General features: G+C 40.4%; 1 protein-coding gene across 1 annotated transcript in view; it reads right to left on the bottom strand.

The window, feature by feature from the left end:
* Nucleotides 1–792: 792 nt before the first annotated feature.
* The window catches only part of LOC108895452 (netrin receptor UNC5D-like), a 154,252-nt gene continuing 134,642 nt past the window's right edge, over nucleotides 793–20,402 (bottom strand). Inside the window, 6 exon segments of the mRNA XM_018694286.1 lie at nucleotides 793–6,823; nucleotides 8,801–8,979; nucleotides 9,248–9,412; nucleotides 10,819–10,968; nucleotides 14,700–14,930; nucleotides 17,761–17,932. Coding sequence (XP_018549802.1) covers nucleotides 6,625–6,823; nucleotides 8,801–8,979; nucleotides 9,248–9,412; nucleotides 10,819–10,968; nucleotides 14,700–14,930; nucleotides 17,761–17,932 — 1,096 coding nt within the window. The 3' untranslated portion in view covers nucleotides 793–6,624.

The following is a 20,402-nucleotide window of genomic DNA, read 5'->3' as shown; positions in this document are numbered from 1 at the left end:
TAATTTTGTATAATTAGTCAGCCTTATTAAAGAGCAATTTTCAGCCTTACTGTATATATAAGGTGAAGTAATTAAAGTTAATATTTAATCATATTTATATTATATGTATTCACTTAATTACATGATTGTAAGGCATAAGTTCATTAAATCAGTGAATTTTTGGTTAGTGTTACGTATATCCATAAATTAGGCACAAACTCAACATTAACAAGTATAACATCTTTATTTAAATAGATCCCTTGGTGTTGCCTGCAGCTCTCAACCTTTGAGTGATATTGTAGATTTATTATGGAAGTGACCTTCATTACTGATGTAAAACAAATTTTTAGAATATCTCATTTAGATCTCATGATACTTGACTTTTTTTCAAGCATCACTGAAACACGAGGACGTTCCGCATCCGAATAAGACTCCTGTGTGTGTACAACTATGTTGTCCTATTTGTCCTATCTAAGTGTCACCTCTACAGAAAAACATTCAGATTTTTATTTATTTCAGGTTTTTACTGTCAGTGTGCTACTGAAGTACAGCTTCACAGAGCAGGACTGCAGACTCTCGGTTTTGTGCTGATAAATGCCTCGTACATCTAATAAGTTAAATTTTCAAAATGGAGATTTATGAAACCTTGAATCCATCGGTGATAACTTACATATTGCAGGAAGTGTAGATTTACGTCAGTTTCACCAATGGGCCAGAATTAGTGAAAACCAAGCCTGACTACACCCATTTTACAGAGTACTACTTGAAAAAGACTAAAAATAATCTGTAAGGAAACAAAGATGCAGTAAATCATATGCTTTCACTGCATATTTATTTCAACACAATACAATATATACAGTTTCAAAACTGCAAACCTTTGAAAAAGAAAAGAAAAAAGAACTTGGCCTAAAGAGAACACCACCAGTTATAAGCAGTATGGCTGTCACTTTTCACCTTCTTAACATAAACATTCCTATAGCACTTAAATCAAACGTTGAGCACAGAGAATGTATCGAGATGTTTCAAATCAAACATACATTAATGCCTTACACAGTATACATAAGTATTTGAAGAATAAAATAATAATCATTCAACATTTGATAAATAGAATCATATGAGAATAAGATTTAAAAGGCAGTAGTTTTTCTTCATGGAAAGAAAAGCAGTAGAAGTAGAAACAACAACCAAACAATAAGGTAATAAAATTTTAAATGAAACTTTCACCACATCAGATGCAATGATATCATTTGACTTAAGTTAGCATTGTTTTCTATTTTCTCCGAAGCAATGCAGATCTTAAGATAGTAGCGTTGTGAGGAAAACACATTACTTCACACATCAGAATAAGCTCAAATAGTAGCACTACTGTAGGCTGGATTTTTCCAAGGACATGTAGTACAGCTTTTTAAAAGTTACACACAACTTTCCCTCACACACTCAAACATACACACACACACACCCACACATACTCACTGAGTCATTGAGTTTATGTAAAGGACACTGACGGACACACTGAGCATCCTCAGGTGACAGATGGTCACATCATTTTTAGTCAGCTCATTGTCGCTGTAAGTTCCTGGCATCAGAGATAACAGGTTTAAATGCTTCAGTATTCTTTAGGAAACACCTCTGCAGTGTATACAAGGTGGGAACTGTGCATGGCAATGAACAACACAGCTTGCATATAACGTACTAGTTTCTTTGATATGGTGTATAATAAAAAAACATTCTGATCAGACTTTCTGATGACACAAAACCCACATAGAGAGGCACAATTAGTTAGAAAACTGTGATTTTTCTATAACCCCCAAAAAACAGCAATTTCTTTTTGAATTTTGCATCTGTATGTATTGTATATACTGTATGTCTCTGTGTGTATAGGAATGAGAGGGAGAGGGCTTTCTATATTTTATCTTCTAAAAAACATGATGTTCAATAATTGAGAGAAAACTCCAGAGTTCAAGGTAGGTATGTGAGATTTTGACTGGACACACTGGGAACAGAAAACTGGGTTTTTGGAGTAAGATTTGGCAGCATAACTTCTTGCTGTCAAAGCCTTGAGCCAAAAAGTCAATTCCAGTCAAGTTTCAAGGCCTTCTGCCAATAAAAAAAAGAAAGAAAGAACAGGATGATTTCCTGAAACAAAATCCAAATCTAATCTTCAATTCCAACAATGTCCATAAAATCTTTACGAGGTGGCATAAATCAAAACGTCGTCACTGTTCGTTATAGATCTGCATAGCGAGGTGTGGTTCCTTCCCTGACTGGAAAACATTCAAAATTAGGGAGTGTGGTGTAATACTCATCATATGTGCAGAGAAGATGACAAAAGTAAAACTTTCATCAAGTACTTTCCACTGTGATGTGGAAAAGTGGGTGCTGTCCATTGGCATGAAGGTGGTCTGGACTGATGTGCCATAATGCCTTGGCTACACCCAGTTCTCTACAGGACGACTTTTCCATCAAGTCTCAGAATCCAGTTCTTTATATGCAACTGGTAATTTGGCTTCTCAGTAGACCATCAGCTTTCATCCATCTTCTGTAGCATTTTGATCCTTGTTAAGACACTCAACAGGGCGGTTGTCAAGACAAATTTCCTTTTTCAAGCTTTGAGTCTACTAGAATAACTTCAGTTTTTCTGAGTTGTTGAAAGGGGTTTTGATATTTTCCTGTGATGTGTAGGATGGAGGAACAGTGTCTGAGCACCTGCCTGCGTGCTCTCTTCAAGAGAAGTCCGACATTTGGAGTTATTTTGTGTTAATTCAGGAGAAATGCCTATAGGAAAACCTTCTGTGTGCCTTCTTGTCCTCCCTATATGCACTGTGGTAACTTTACTTTCTTATTATCCTTGTGCCTGCCCCTAAAGGTCTCTGTACACAGCTAGAAAGGAATGTTGTATCCCATTTCTTATGACACAAGGCGACCTGACTGATCCCATCCCATCTGAAAATAAAAAGTTTGAATAAAATCTGAGGTTACCAGGAATGAGTTACCTCACAGGGCCTTTTGGAGAATGCAGGAAATATTCTGTGCCTCAGCAGTGAGGTCAAGTCATGATTTTGAAGGAGTCAGCTCATGGAGTGATGATACATCAGTGTGAAATGTTGTGGATAATAGCTCTGAGAACTGAAGAAGTTCTATAATTCAGATCCTTTTTTCCACTTGAGAGTAGCTACAGTAAAAAAACCATTTTCTCCAAGAAAAGCAATGTTTGGCACCATTAGCTGACACTGCAGCTCCCCTGTACCAGACTTTGAACAGGTAAGATTGCTCTTCCAGGTGGCACTGTGGGAAACACTCATCCACAGGGGTCAGCATGCAAGACGTTAGCTGAAAATTCTTGTCCATGTGTTTCTGGAAAATAGCTGCTGATCCCAAGTGGAGGAAACAAGTACTGGAATTATCCACTTTCTGTAGGTAAGGTAGTGTAGCTACATAAAGGGGTAACAAAGACTAGTCCAAAACACTGTCAGGGCATCAAACAACTCTGACAGATCACTTCAAAACTTTCCAATGAATTTAGAGTTTCACCGACATTACAACTGGTCCGTATTGGTTTTATTTATTCTTGAAATCTCTGAAAACACCATGATTCTTCTTCTGCAGCTAACTTTGCTCCCTCATATGAAAAAGTTTTATCAATCAAAAGCAATTTGTTGACAGTAGATGAGTTGATTGATTTACGCTAGCCAGCACATACAACCCAGCTTTTGAACTTTGCAGCTCAGGTAGCCAAAAACTAGTAGCATTAGCAGGTAAGGTAATGCCAATCCTCTATGATATTAAAGTAGCTATCTTTGCGTTTGGGACTGTTGGTGAGACAAAACATTTGAATGTACCAGCGTGGGCTATTTTCTGACATTTTATGCACCAAACCAATTAATCAATTGTAAAAATAACTGAAAGATCAATGGTTGCACCCACCATTAATCTACTTTGAACAAAAAATATGGGGAGGATATTTCACTCTACTGTCAGCTGCATTTTACATGCTTAGTTAAGGTTTTATTCCTGCTGTCCCACAGCGACCATCTGTATAAGTGGTTTAACTCAGCATGTGACAACTGGAGAGAGGCCCCCATATGAGTCAGTATATTCCAGGTGTAAATGTATTCCAAGCTTTTTTTTTTCTTACACAGTGACCTTTCCAGCTGATAGCAGAGAATCAGCCCCTCCTTATAAAGGTTTGTCTGTGTTTGTGGTGTTCTTTGATCCATACAGATAGAATGACAAAGCTTGCTGATAGAGGTTTGCGTGATTTCCTGTTTGATTATTTGGCAGCCATGGTTCAGTGAAAATAAGATTTTCAGGAACTCCAGCTACAGAAGGAAATACATATCTTTGTGGTTGGATATCTCATAATATTTCCATTAATACACAAATCCAAAGGAATTTGGTCCACACGCTGTGGAGCATGCATGAGCACACTTGAATCTGCATCCGTCTTTGGCAGCTTGAGGAGAAACTGGGAGTCCTAGCCAATTAAATTAACAGTTGGACATTGTGGGAAATTAGATTGTTTGCTTTACTGCTGTGAGTTAGATGAGAATGTTGATACCACATTCAAATCTGTCTGCTAAATATGAAGCTGCAGCCAGCAGCTGGTTAGCTTAGCATGAAGACTGGAAACAGGACAAAGTCACTGCAGGTTTCACATATAACTCCACGTAAATTGTTGATTTTACACACCAGTTTTCATATGAATTAAACAAATGAGACATCACATGATAATTAATGAGCTTTAGAAATGCTGGTGGGCAGATTCTGATTATCTTTGGATCAGGCAAAGCTTGTTGTTTCCCCCTGCTGCCAGTTGTTACACTAAGCTCAGGTGTAGGTAGGTGTAGTTGTAAGAGTGGCATCAATCTTCTCATCTAACTGTTGGCAAGAAAGTAAATAGCTTATTTCCTAAAATGTCGAAATACGCGTGTAAGTACACTGAGGAAGGAATGACAGCAGTTTCACCTGGCCTGGGCGACTAATTTAATCAAATTTCAAGACTCACAGGCATGTTGGAGAGAAGCCTCTCTGATACATAATACCTTCGAGGAGATTTAAGTATCTACCTCAATCTCTGCCTCACTCTATAGGTTTTCCTTTTAGTGTAGTTCAAAGAGTTACACAATGCAACATCAACGTGGTAAATTGGCAATGCCATCTAACACTTGAAGAGTGCTTACATAGCTCCCATCGTTCGGGAAATTGGACTTTGTATGGGTCTCCATTTCATCTCTTTGCTGAATGCAGGTGTTTTTTTTTTTTTTGAAGATTTACTGTAGCTTATTTCTCCACTGTACAGTATGTGGGATGTCAGGCCTTTCAAGAATTGAATTCATTAAGTAGATGAAAAGAGAGGGCCAACACAGAGTTCAACACAAAGTCACTTTATTAAGTTTAGGGGCAGGTGGAGTGACTGAATGTGGGGATATCTTCCACTGAGCAAGATTTCTTTGTTCTGGCTCTGCCTGTTAGAAGACAGAGGAGAGGGGGTGAAAGTTGCCTCTAAGATGTGTCTCCAAATAATGATGTCCGAATATTTGCTCCAAGCTGTGATTTAAAAAAAAAAAAAAAGAAAAAAGGAAAAAAAAGGCAGCCCCAAGTCAAGCCACACATCAAAAGTCAAAACGTATATTCAAAAACAAAGAAAAATTAATTAATTAATTTCCTCCAAAAGAACCAGAAGTTGATTAATAGACATTAGGGAATGCGGTGCACTCCGGGTTACATTGCCAGACGCAGCACAGATCAGTTGGGTAGGTTGTCCTCTGCAGCCTTTGCTTTTATAACATGTTATGCTAACGGGGTTTAACATGTTTTCCACTGTGTGAATGAGGGTATTTGTTGTTAAAATGATTGTTATCTATGTGATTCATCGTCAGTGTCATTTCTTGTAAATCCTTATACTTGTTTCATTAGCATGTGGACGTCATCACATCCTTTTAAATGCTAATCACTGTGGACAATCGCCGTCACTGTCTCTGACCTCACAGTATGGATACTATATGACAAAATTAATATCCTACATTCCTTGCTTTTTTTTTCCATTGAACTCCAGCAGTAACAACAGAGACACAGAGCAGAAAAGAAAAAGAAGCATCAGGAGATCTTGAAAATGAATGACAACATAAGGACATTACGCTAAACATTTTGACAGCCCAGTAGACTGTTTGATGGCAAGTGCCAGTACATCCGATCCCAGGAAGGTCACAACACCAGCCTGACTGGCAGTCTGTCTAAAACACACTCCATCCTATATGGAGAGTCCTCTTCACACAGATACACATAATCCTGGAATACAGGTCATCGAATCTGGCTTCCAAGTGTTGAGGAGTTGACATTTTTCAATCAAATATGGGCGTGGGATACTTCCTTCATTTGCCAAAATGTTTTTTGTTGCTGCCTCTCAATAACACAAACACTCTCTCGCACTTGTTCCATGATTCCCATGTGTCTGTATATGCCATTTGGTTTAGCAGAGATGTTCCTTTAGAAACAGTCCAAAACTGAGTTTCCCTGCTGTCCTCCTTGCTTCCCCTCCTCCTCCTCCTTCTCCTCCTCCTCCTCACCATAGCTTAGCTAGCACACCTGATAATCAGTGTTCATGCAGTAAAGGTTCATCATGATATGATCTGCTGTAGACCTGCCCTACCCAAGTTTAGTGAATTCAGAGTCCTGCTCATCTCTGCTGCAGCCAAGTGTGCCGGTCCTCGGGGACTGGACCTTGCCGATTTCCTCTAGGGCGCTGGCCAGAGAGTCCAGGTCCCCTGAGTCCTGGTGCTGGGCTTCCCAAAGACTCAGAATCACTGACGATGGGCTCTCCTGACATGCAAAGTAGCACAGGTTCCTACAGGCCAGGGGAAATTGAATATTATATTAGAGTAGATAACATGGTACTTCAGTGATTTACTAACACTTGTACTGAGGCAGGGACTTCACAAGAGAGACATTCAAAAGTTCACCTAGGTAGGTTTTAAAAACACTGGATCCTACAATTCCCAGCAAGCAACTCAACAGCATCTGGGACGTTGCCTGCCCTGTAAATTTCTTTCCAACCCCACACCTCGCCAGTTTGGTTTGTAAGGCAGGTTTTCCGTTAGAAAGCCCGAGCTTTCAAATCAACATCACTGTAACATCACCAGGGTTGTTTTTTCAAACAGAAGAGCAACAACAGAAGACACGATACAGCTGTTTTCTCAGGCTGTGCAGTGGTTGGCTCCTCGTAACAAGTAAACTGAACTTTGAACTTTGAAACTGAACTATCGGCAGAGGCATTCTCTGTGTAGTAGTTGCTGCCTTTTACACATAACTTTTTGGAAATACTGTCATCACTGAATTTCCAGCTTACTTGTTTTCATAGCTAAAACAAATAAATAAAAAACAAAAAAAACAAAATAAAAATAAAGAATTCGACCAAATATGTAAATCTGGTCTTCTTTGAATAATAATTTGTGCCTTTCCACAAAAAATCAAGTAAAAAATGACATCTACTCCTTCTCCCTTGCTGAATATGCAAATATTTTTCACATCCAATGTTTAACTGCTGGTTTAACTGAAGCTCTCTACTTTAATGGAAGCTCCAATCCACTCCATGCACTAGAGGTTTCAAGTTTCCACATCACATTTGTAGAAGTTGCATACTGGACCCTAACTAACCCCTGATGATGTAGTGGTAGTTTGTGGAGTGAACTCATGTAGTTTATTGAAAAGGCGAAGCATTTCCACTGGTTTCATCCTCTGCTGTTGTTATAACACCTATCCAACAGAGTGCACTGTTTCATTACAATGGGCTTCCCTTTGTTGCCCTTTCCCTACCTTTCATTTCTATCCCACTTTCCCCTCCTCAGTGAGCTAATGTTCCCACACATTCAGAGAAATAATTACCAAAATCAGCTTAACTAGGTAGAGACATTCCCATTACATGCTTCTTGGTGTGTTCGACTGGGCTGAAGAAGCTCTGAAATCCTTTCCCATTCCTCAGTCACAGATGTTTGTTTTCAGACTCAGTTTAAGTGAAATTCCTTAATCACATAGTTCCTGTCACAGCTTCTTAGTTAACTTTTCCTTCTCATGTTCCTCCAACTGGCAAGACAGAGAATACTCACTCTCAGTACTTTCTCCTTCAAGTGCTCGACGGAGCTGACTGCACAGATCTAAGAGTCTTCATGGCTATAAGCACTTGATTATTGACTTGTCCTCTGAAGCACAAATAGAGATCACCCCATCACCAAACAACTAAAAATCCTCAGCAGCCTACACAAATACTGACCTGGCACAACCTCTGGAGAGATTTGCAGGGGGTTGGAGGATGGAGCACATGCAGAGATGCTGCTAATGAGGAGTGCTAACATGAACACATTTTCTTGCCAGAGGCTGGCCTGTCAGCGGTCTGAGACCTTCCTTCAGATTTCTGCAAAACACGGCATCTTCTCTCCAGTTATTCTGACTGTGCTAAAGTTGGTCCTTAAATCCTCCCCCCAACCCCCCACCCCCTCTCCCACTCCCCCCCTCTCTGTGCATGTGTTTCTAGATCTATAATGAAATCAGCAGTGTGGCGTGTTACTGAAGGCTGGTTGGTGATGGAAGATTAGGGCTGACACGGTGCCTAAATTCCAGATTAAAAATAGTATTCAAAGTGGGAACAGTGTTTACATAGTGGAGAGACCAGACTTTGCAGCATCTAGGCTTTCCAGTCATCATTAAATTATTCTGTGTTAACACCTAAATAAAACATACCAGCCAGCTTATTCGAGTAAACAACTAAAGAATGTGAATGAGAATGTGGATAATATGGACGCAGGTTTCACAGAGCCATAATTCGTACCTGTCTATGTGGAGCTTTTGAGCCAAGAGCTGCCAGTCCTTCCCTTTGGCATTAGCCGTGTCAAAGGTGGCGCTGATCCGCTGACGGATAGACAGGGGGATTTTAAAGGCCCTTGACCCTGTCTGAGAGGTGATGGTACAGTCGGACTGAGTGAAAAAGGGAACCACTCCCTTTTCATTCTAGTGGCAGGAAAGGAAGAACAAGGTGTCAGGGTGATACTGATACTTGCAGCTTGAAATCTCAGCACCTCAATATGAAGACAAGGACAAAGACTTATCCAGACAATTTGCAACCCATACATGAAAAGCTCCCTGAGAGGCTCATTAAGCAAGCTCTTAAATCAAATCAAGAGTTATTCAGTCTAATAAAAGAACCTATTAACAAGCCGCATGACTGCCCACGCACCCAGAGCGTGCGCACCACACTGTCTCTACAAGTGCCACTCACCTCCACCACAGACGTATAGACCTGGAGTATCTGCTCCTCGCCTTTGACCTGGCGTACGCTGATCTTGCAGGAGAGCTGAGACGAGGAGTGGCTGTACCGCTCCAGAGAGAAGGCACACTGCAGGGGATGCTGGTTACTGGCCCACACCTGAGAAAAGGAGAACTCCTGCAGAGGGAGGAGAGGCGGACAGGGAGGACGATGAAAGCATTAGGCAGAGGAGACAACAAACTCATTAAACCCCTGCTAAAGACGTTCGTTATTTGAATCCAGCTCTGCCACCCACTTTGCTGTTTACATGATTAATTAAGACTGAATGAGTGGCCTCTTTAGCCGATCAATGATGTTACCCAATCAAGCAGTTTACCCGTCAGAAAGAACACTAGCAGCCGTTAGAGCTCTTGGGACAAAAGTGCTTCCTGTTAACCATCTGAAAGTGCTGGAGTCACTTGTGCAACAATTTTATGTGATTTTACTCATTGCTGCTTCGAAAAATTAATTAAGTTACTTTATAGCTCTCTTGCATTACAACCTACAGTGTGGCTAGTTTTACATGCCATCATTAGCTGAATAAATATTAATGACATAAAATCCTACTCTGCAGATTTTTTTGTTAAAAATACAGCCCAACATATTAAATCCAGACTTCCCAAGCCATATTTATCACATTGTTGGCTTATTATGACTTCTTCTCCAATTTCTGATAATATGAAGCTTGTAAATACCAAATCTGTTAGATCAGGAACTGTAATGTGATTATGGAATTAGGACAGGGATGCCTTAATTTACCCACTTTGCACTGCATTTCCCCCAAAATGTGCCAACTGAAAAACCAGAAGTAACAGAGCTCTGGAGCGAATGGAATCTAAAAAGGCCAATTTCGACTTCCATTACCAACTACTGCGTGACCCAGACAGTGGCGCAGTGAGAGCAGGTCAAATACACTATTTTACAGATGAATCATCCTCTCTTCAGATCCATCAGACAGGAGGATGGCTACTTGTAAAAGCCTCCTTTAGGCAAGAGTAGTGTCTGAATGAAAGCCTACAGTCATCCTCCCCGTAGGACCCTCACATAGTAGCTCTTCCCTCTCCAAGAAAACCTTGTTGGCATTCTGCAGGCACTACGGTGGGCTAATTCTGCTAATAGGATGTCACTGGTGGGATAAACATCACAGGGCAGAGCAGAACATGCAGCATGTAGACCCCTAGGAAGATAACTATGTGATGTGCGTGTGTGTGCCTGCCTGGCAGTCATAATTAATTTTGTAAGGGTGTGCGTGTGTGTTGGTGAGATAGCTAGTCTTAGTGATCTCCTGCTGCGCCCTTGCTGCTGTCCTTTGGCTTTGATGTGACCAAGTAAGACACAGGGAAACTGATGGAAGAGAGAGTTCTAAAGGGGGGAACAGAGGAAGCCGAGAAGATGAAGGTGCACAGCTTCTTTCCACGTCTGTGACCCTGACAAAGTGGGTGCTCAGTTTAAATTAGAACTGGGATGCGCATACAGTAAAGCTGCTCGCTGCTTTACATCCCTTCACTCTAAATGAGACAAACTCAGAGTTAGAAACAGCCTACCTGGCAGGTGGTGAAAGGCTTGATGCTCCAGAGCAACTGCGGGACGTCCTGGATGGACACCTGGAGGCTGAAAGTGTTCCCCCTGAACAGCATCATTTTGGGTTCCTCCAGCAGCCGCCCACCCCTGCTGCGCTCGCCCACTGCCACCTCCTGATAAGGAGAGGTGTAGGTTGTTTTTCAGGAGGTGGGGCGGGGGTTAGGGAAGTAGAGAAAAAAAGGTAGATATTTTATATGGTTGATAGACTCACTGTACCATGCGAGGACTCAGCTACAGCACACAGCATTTCATGTAGAACAACATGCTTCTGTTGATTGATAATTAACAAAAACTGATGATAAGACACAGGAAACACACACAGACAAATTTGAGCCTGATTGTAATGGTTTATCAAGGATGAAGAGTTGAATTAATGGATAGAAAGACAAACTGAGAAGAGCTGAGACAATGAGTTGTTTAGTCAGATTGACCCTCAGCTATTTTCCTAATCAATTTTCACAATCAAGTTTTCAGCAAAAAATGTGAGACATTATCTGAGTTCAGCCTCTTAATTGTGACAAGTTGCTACTTCTCTTTGTCTTTTTTGATATAATACTGAATCTCTGTGATTTGGACTGATACATTTTATACATTAAGACTAAATGAGCACTTTGAAGAAATTATTATGTGGGATTTTCTGGCAGACCAAATTATTAATTGAAAAAATTATTGGCAGATGAATTGATTATGAAAACAAGTATTAGTTGAGAAGTGATATCAAAAATACAGTGGCTGTAAACCTGCATTTCCCAAAACCTTCAAGAGAACATTTTCCCAAAACAAGTTTTGGAAATGTGCCCATATTATTGGAAAGCCAGAATTACTGCCTCGCTTCTGCCAACCAGTTAATTGGCATGTGAATGAGTTATGGTCAAAAACGTGTTTTGTGAGGTCAGGATGACTTTGACCACCAAAATCAAATCAGTTCATCTTTGAGTCCAAGTGATTGTTTGTATCAATTTTGAAGAAATTCCCTCAAGGTATTGCTGAGATATCACTCATGAGAATGGGACAGATGGATGGACAACATAATGCCCGCACAAACACAATGTCCAAAGTGAGATAAAACACTAACTCAAGTATGCTCAATATGCTTTAAGTGACCATGGGGTAAAGAAAAAAAAAAAAAAAAAACTCTAAACAAAAAATACAAGCAGAGTGGTGCACTGTGCAGCTTTCAAAATGCATCCCGAGTGATCGGGCCCCGAAAGTTGAATCACTCAATAACGGCCACCCCAGAGCTGCTGCTGCTCACAACAGGTTACCAGCCATAAAACGGATCAAAGGATAGACTGCATTACTGACAAAAACCAACACTTTCTGAGCCTCAAAATAAGATAAAGAGAGTGTACACAAACACAAAACAGAGAAAATCATTTTTTGCCAGTATTGTAGTTTTTGGTTTCCTGCATTGTGATATTGTAATTTCCCCCAGATCTTTGGATAACTCACGTGTGAATATGCTAGTATGTGCTTGCATGTTTGTGTTTACATCCTCCATGTATCTTGGGGGATGCAAGGAGGGGTTTGGGGTGTGCGTCCTGTACGCGTGGTGCTTATCCTCTCAGTCACACAGCACAGAGAGAGGAGAAATGCAAAGCATGCAGGCTTGCTTGAACCTGATCGATTCCTGCTTCAAGCTCACAGGGGAAATTAATTGTCGTATGAAGCCCAAACAAAAGCCAACCAAAAAAGAACAAATGAACAAATAACCATGTCTGACTGATGGAGAGTTGAAGTGAATTGGCTCCTGGCACCTACATCCAATTTCTCTTTGTTCACAAGCAATTCTACCTCTTGAATAAAGCCATGAGTGAAGCAGGACCATGGCTTTGTGAGACAACTATCAGCACTAATTCAGAGAAACTGTGTGTGTGTTTAATTAAGACAGGAAACAAATTGCTCTTGAAAAGTTTTTTTTTGACTGTGGAACCTTTGAACAAAAAGAAGTACATTTGCGTTTTTCAGTGAGCCCACATTGGAAAGGAGAAGGGCAAACAATTCACAAAGCACCACCGAAGAGCACAACAACAAACTGGGGCTGCATGTGAGAATGTTTCTCAATTTAATGTTTTCAAATACTTGTCACATGGAATGCAATGTTGAAACACATCTAATTAACAGAGAGCAAATTAAATTACGCAAAGAAAGGGCAGAGAAGCAACCTTGGAGCATCTGTTGTCTTTGTAATTAAAAGTCCCTCTTTGTCTCCAAGTCATCAAGCATCTCCCAGTGGCAATGTTACTGAACAGGCAGATCTTCAGGGGAGCACAAAAAAACTCAGACAGCAGCTCTTCCACAACCACTACAAGCATACCGACCAAACACTGCAATTAAAAATTCTTCAATCATATACTTGTAGCATTTTATATATTAGAATTATGTCCAGGTCCAGATTGAAATATATCAATATGCCAACAATCCCCTCTCTCTTTTTCAACCCAACCGGTCGAGGCAAATGGCTGCTCGAGGTTTTGCCTCTTAAAAGGAAGTTTTTCCTTGCCACTGTTGCCTAGTGCTTGCACATGGTGGGATCTGTTGGGTCTGTCTCTGTAAATTTTATGTGTACAGTCGAAACCTTAGCGTTATATAAATAAAATTGACTTGATTTGACAAATAATGACATTAAAATTAGTCTCAGCTGCTCTTTGTGTTTAGTGTTAATTGCATATATTTGCATTCTAACACTGCAAGCTATGATGACGACAACAGTAAATATTACCAACTAATCATCAGCATGACAGCACTGTCACTGGGCACAGGTTAGCATGCTAATCTTAGAATTTAACTCAAAGTACTGCTGTGCCTTTGGGCTGCCCAGTGACTGAATAAAAAGATGACAGCCTTCTAGAAGTGAAACAAACTACAATGATCGCCCCCTGCTGGCTGGTTGCAGTATAGGTCATAAACATGGTCCCCTCCATGTTAACAGACAGGACATGGGACAAACTAAAAAAATCAAAGTCCATGTCAAATACATTTTGCTGTTCATTCAGGTAGTTCTTATCATGCTGATTTTGTTCCAGTGTTCATTTTTCTTAGAAGTTTGAATTTAATTAGTTATTTGATACTGTAAAAACAGGGTGTGATGTCACAACTGACAGCTAACTCATGATTGGTCAGGCAAGTGTATGGGCAGGTATTTGACACCAGAGCTACACTTCCTGATCACTACTGCACAGACTGAGGATGCAAATTATGTTGACAGCACAAGATGGCAGAGCTCATAACTGCAATATTCATTCATTATCTGTACTGCTTATCTGTTGGGGGCCCCAGCTGACATTGGGCGAGAGGCGGGGTATAACCCTGGACAGATTGCCAGGGCCAACACATGTAGACAAACAACCATTCACACTCACACTCACATCGACAGGCAGTTTAGAGTCACCGGTTAACCTAATGTGCATGTCTTCAGAGAACATGGAAATTCTACACAGAAAAGCCCCAGGCGAACCGGGGCTTGAACTTGCTGTGAGGCGACAGTGCTGACCACTGTGCCACCGTGCTGCCCGTAACTGTGATGATCCATCTTTATATCTCATAGAGATGCTTGCATTAATGTAGCCCCCTAGTCTTGTTTATTGTACTTAACATGGAACTTTTTGGGTATGGTTTTATGAGCAAGCTGAATAATGTGGGATTTTTCTTTCTTCGTAATGGAAAACTTATTTTTTGCATCTTTTATCTTGTTGTATACAACAGTATGTTTCATGACCCCTCACGTGAAAGGTATTCATGTGGAACTATTCATGTTAAAGCAACTAAGTAACATTCTCTCTTTACATTAAATCATTCCTGGTTCCTCATCACCTCCCTCTATGTCCTCCCACTTCCCTCGTACCTGAAATGCATGGGGCGTGTCATCCACACAGTAAACCCTGAGGCTGAAGCCCAGAGAGTTGCTGGTATCCGGACTACCAAACACAGCCAGCCTCAGCCGTTTGGCTGCTTCCTGGTTCAGCGGCTCCCCCACCAGGGCGTAGCGACCTGGATGCTCCAACAGCACATGGCACCTCTGGGCCTCCAGCAGACAGTAGCAGGATGTGCTCTCCTCGTCCACAGACATCACTTCCTTTGAAGGGATACATCAGGAGAAAACAGATTTAGTTGTGGTGCATTAAACACACATTCTGAGCCAACAGTTGTTCATTTTAGGGTTAATCATGAGAGCAGTTCAATATTGAAATGCTGTCTTGCTGATGATTTTTGGTTTTGAGTATTCAGCACCCAGCTACACACAGTGGAGCTAAGCTTGCTGATTCATGATTGTTAACATTTCAATTACAGCCACAAATTTGCTGGCAGAGGGAGGAAGAGCCTTTAATTAAACCACAGAACTGCAAGATAAAAACCATTCAGACTGTGATACGTGAGTAAAGCTAGTCTTTGCAAATTTGATTGATCCAGCAAGATTTATTATTCTATCTATTATTACCTACAGAAAAATAGGCAAAAAGAAAAATTTAAATGGCCACGAAGTTAACTAACAGGCCATGAGAGCCATAGAAGCAGCATTTACATTTTTTAAAGTGACTGTATTGTTGCTAAGGATGTTACTAAGTCACTTCTTAAGCAGTAAACTGGAAGTTTTACCTCGTACACAGACTAAGACAGGACTAGAAGCTCAGCAAAGCTGAACAAGGGCCAAATGAATAATGACACATCTCACTAAACAGATGAGGATACAGTAACACTGACAAAACGGATTAGCAGGGTGCAGTTGTATCCAATGGCCAATTGCTCCTCATCTTGTGCTCAATCCTCCCTAAATCACCTTTGAAACATAACTGTGACCCACAGGTCCCCTCTGCATATGGCCTGGTTGAATGAATATAAAGCAATGCAGGGTAATTTAGTGGCTCACAGCTTCCTAAACCCGCCCCATTAGTGCTGCAGCAGACATGAAGGATCTCCATGACATACCTCATCCCCGCCAGGCAGCCGGGGAGAAATGATGGAGTCAAACTCTAGCAGTACAAAAGTGCAAGCTTTAATGGGAATGGCACTGAGAGGCAGACGGAGCAAGAGAGAGGAGGGGAGAGAGAAAGAAAGAGGAAGACAGAGGGGGAGAGACACCTCCATCTCCCATTATATCACTAATTCCAGAGATTAGGTTTGAGTAAGCATCCTTCCTGAGATAAAGTGCTCATTATTTCACAAGTGACAGAGACAGGTCACACCGTTGCATTTTCTTGGAGAACATCTCTTCTTCTTTTCCCTGAACCCGACTGTTCTGTCTGTCACTTCCATCTCCGCTGACTCCTTCTGCAATTCTCTCCTTTCCGATGGCATACAGCTCCCATCATTGACGGGTCTTTTGATAGCTCCCTTTTGTGCAACACGTCTGCTGGCAAATTACATCTGTGTAAATGTCACACAGACTGAAAGGACCGGGCTGGAAGAGAGCCCTCGAAGGTCACACACACATGGTGGCACTGGGGGTCACTCTCCCTCGATGAGGTCCCCCAAGCTTTTTGATGAGGTTAGTTAAACATTAAAAGAGCATCTTAGATATGTCTACCCTGCCGAGAAGGCACAAGAAAATGGATAGAGGGTGTTTGGATTGAAGTCAGATGTCTGAACAAGTCCGCTGTGAGACTGTGAAGTAGCTCTACAGGGCAGGGTTGAAGGACTTTTCAGAGGTGTTATTTAACTGTGAGGAAAAAAAAAAAAACTTGCAGCAGCAATCACAGAGATAGCACTATAATGCATTTAGAGGAATAAAGTGTTAAATCTTTTAAAAAGCACACTTTTATCTGTTTTTATCCATTTTCGACCTCACACAGAGGCATCAGAGTAGGCACTAACCTTTTACCGTTTTTTCCTTTATTACTGAAATCTCCTTCTGTGTGTGCAAATTTCATTTTCAAAAAAGCTAAATAGCTGGCTCAGGAACATCATTTTGAGTACGACATTCAACTGGTAAAACCTGGTAGACGAATTATTATTATTTCTATATTTTAGTAATTACATGTATAGACAGTCCCTCTGTATTTTATTCCTGTCGAGAGCACTCACTGTTGCAAGAGAAGGCTGATTTCTTGCCCTATGATGTCGGGGACTTCCAAAATGGCTTTCTGATAACCATGAAAATAATAATGTTAATAAGCTGAATCTATTTGGTGGATAGTTTTTTTTTCTGAGATTTATATAAATCCAGACTCAAAGCTAAAATATTCATCTTTTTGACAGTCATAATCATGGATGTTCCAGCATGATAATTAAGATAATTAAGATAACTGATATATTCCCTTGTGTCTTATGTAGAGTGCTGGAATTTCAAATACCACTTAAACTTATATCAGCAAGTGTCTGTGTTACAACAGTTTTACAGTGCTGACTCATAATGGTACAATGGAGCTATAAAAGTTATGGTTGTTCATATTACAAAAAAACAAACAAACAAACAAACCAAACAGACATACAGTAACTATTTGTAATGTGTATAGATGCTTCTCCTTGTAATGTAAATTTTGCTTGTTCTGTTCAAATTTTATGAACAGCTGCAGTTCAGAATTCACAGATTCGTGAAAAGACTAATACTTTAAAATACCATTATCATTAAAACTAGAAGAGAGACGAATGTTTCAATGACTAATAGCAGTCATTTGCATTTGGTCTGACATTTCTTTTGGATGTATGACAGCATGAGGTAGAGCTCGAAAGGCTGAATTTTATGCCCGAATGATGAATCTGAGCTGGCAACCCTGAAATCGGCTCCATGCTCGCATGACTACACTGCAGGATGGAAATTTTCATCATCAAGTCATAGCAGTTTATCAGATCATATTGATATTCCGGGTGCCGCTGGTGAAAGTTGTGTGTTTGCACTTGTTAACATTCTGCACCGATGTTGGAGCAACATTTGAACAACAGCTGAAGTTTAAGAGAAAACTGCTCACCTCCCACTTGTTGTCCTGCGTTTGTCTCTTTAGCCGAATGGTCCAATTATCAGCAGCAACCTCCCCACAGTGGGCTATGGTCATGGCTATTGGACAGGACAGGTCAAGGCCTGGTGGTCCATACGTGACTGCAGGGCTCAAAAAGATCTCTGGCCCGTCCTCACACAAAGTACTGCACACAAAGTAGAGACACATAATCAAACAACAAATCTCAAGATTTTAAGTCTGTTATTTTCTCCGTGCACACTTGAGCGGCAAAAAATCATTGAGTTTAAGAAGTGTATAAACATGAGGACAGGAAATCTCACTACTAATGAATCACCACTTAATCAAGCATTCAGATAGCAGAGTGTGACCCTTGCCTCTGAACAAAGTAAACTCAAATCCTTGGACACTCATAATGAATCAATCCCTGACTAGCTGACACACAGACACACAGATAGAGGAAGATTAAAGCACCAAGACTAATGGACAGTGGGGCTGGGGAGGACAGGCTTTAGCACACAGCGTGTAAGCTTCGTGGGTCGATGGAGCTTATGAAGCCTGCTCTGGCCGGCCTGGTGACAGATTAGCTGGGCCAAGCTGCTCTTGGCCAGGGGCCCAATCTTGGCTGGAAGCCCTGAAGACTGAGAGCAATCGATGGGACCACCATCAGTCATGCAGCTGGCTCGGCTGGACACCTCACATACACAGGACACGATATTGGTGCTGTTGCCACTGGAGCAGCATGGATATTTCTCAGGATCATTAATACAGCTGCAGTGGGGACAGAACCTGACATGCAGGAACTGATGCATCACAAATGTGTAAAGTGTGCATGCACCCACACACGTATACACAAATACACAAAAACAGTATGATTTCTGTATGTTGACACATTAAGACACTGTACCATTTCACCCCACATATAACCAAGACAATAGCTGTGTCCCAATTCCATACTACATACTAATTCTAAGCAGGTTTTTATGTCGGAAAACTGACAACATTAAATACATTCAACAACGTCTGCATGCATATTAAATATGCTTGATATTTCAGTGTGCTGTTGCTGTACACTGTTGTTCCACAGACAGGACACTGATGGGAAAATTTCAAAGAGAATCTCAGAAAAAAACAAACAATTAAAAATGCATTAAATCATTGAAGAAACATTTTATTTTTACATTTTGTTAAAATTTTTATTTTAACTGCTGTGGCATTCAGAAATTGCCAGTTGTCTAACCTTAATTATTATCATTATTTCTGTTATTACAAAATGTAAAGAGTACACTGACTCTGCAAAAACAGTGCACCATTATGCTGCAACTAATTATTCCCCAATTAATTGTTTGTTAAAATAGAGAAGATTGCTAATCACAGTTTCCCAGAGCCAGAGGTGACGTCTTGACAGATGTCTTGTTTTGTCTGACCATCAGTACAAAACACAAGGATATTCAGTTAATGAATGGGTATTAGAGAGAAATGGCAAATCTAACATTTGACAAGCTAGAACCAGAAATATCTAGAATTTTTGCTTGAAATATAAACTAAGTGCTTCAGCTTTTGACAGTACATTGTGTATACTAACAGTATGTAACATTTAGTTGGGACACAGTTAATCAAAGTAGGGGTACCACCCTATTTTACGTCAATATGGTTCAAAAACTAGTAAACACAACAGCAGGATTTTAGATTAGTTTCCATCCCTGGAACAACCTGGTGTGTGCATGTGTGTCAGCACGCTGAGAGGGTAGTGTTCCCACACAGTTGGGGTTGCTTGGCTCTTGTTGTTTTAACAGTTTCTGTTGCTGAGTTTTGTGTGAGACTTTATTCATCATTGTGGTGTTACCAATCAACACTAAAAAATTAAAAGAGGTTATGATCTGCTGTCTAAAAATAAAATCACACATCTAATGTGCTAATTAGTCCCAGGCTCTGAGGAAACCAAGGTTACCTGCTGCTGAGACAATGGTAATTAGAGAGATTGCCCATGAGCAAAGCGTAAAGATGGTTATTGTGGTTATGAGAACAAAGAAATATCACTCCAGGATGATGGTTAAAGTGTAGATGGTAAATTGGGGTTATTGGTTAAGTCTTGTCTCATATGTGCAGTGCAAACAGCATGCCTCTTTCACTTTTTCACACAACAGTATCCAGCGTGACATTCATGGCTTTTATTTGCTCATACTACACATATAAATTACATTTTTTTCTGCAACGCCACACTAGAGTTTGAAAGTTAAAAGTCTTTGAAGCTCACAGCAGTATGAACGTTATACAGCTAGAGAACTAGGCGTAGAGTTACTCTGGATATAATCTATAGAACATGACTTGAATGGTGTTGGCTACTGTACTTTCTGCTGAAGAAATAGTCCCTATGAAAATTACTTTAGTTAGTGTTAGCATTGTATGCTATCCAGACAGCCAATAAAGAGGCTACGTTTTTTTTTTCAAATATGCAGTAGTACAGTAGAAGTAGATCAGTAAACAGACTTTAATGATTAAGATAATGTAAGTTCACCTTCAATATTTCACTCAGTATAAGCATTTGTAAGCATTAATGTGACTACCAAAGGACATGTTGTTTTCAATTTCAGCATTAGCTGCACTTATCAATATTTTCATATGAGCACTAGATCAGTTATATGTGATATAAAGGG

Source organism: Lates calcarifer, linkage group LG9, assembly GCF_001640805.2.
Source record: "Lates calcarifer isolate ASB-BC8 linkage group LG9, TLL_Latcal_v3, whole genome shotgun sequence".
NCBI classification, from domain to species: domain Eukaryota; kingdom Metazoa; phylum Chordata; class Actinopteri; family Centropomidae; genus Lates; species Lates calcarifer.
Note: the sequence above shows the minus strand (reverse complement) of the source record. Positions and strands in the feature narration are given on the sequence as shown.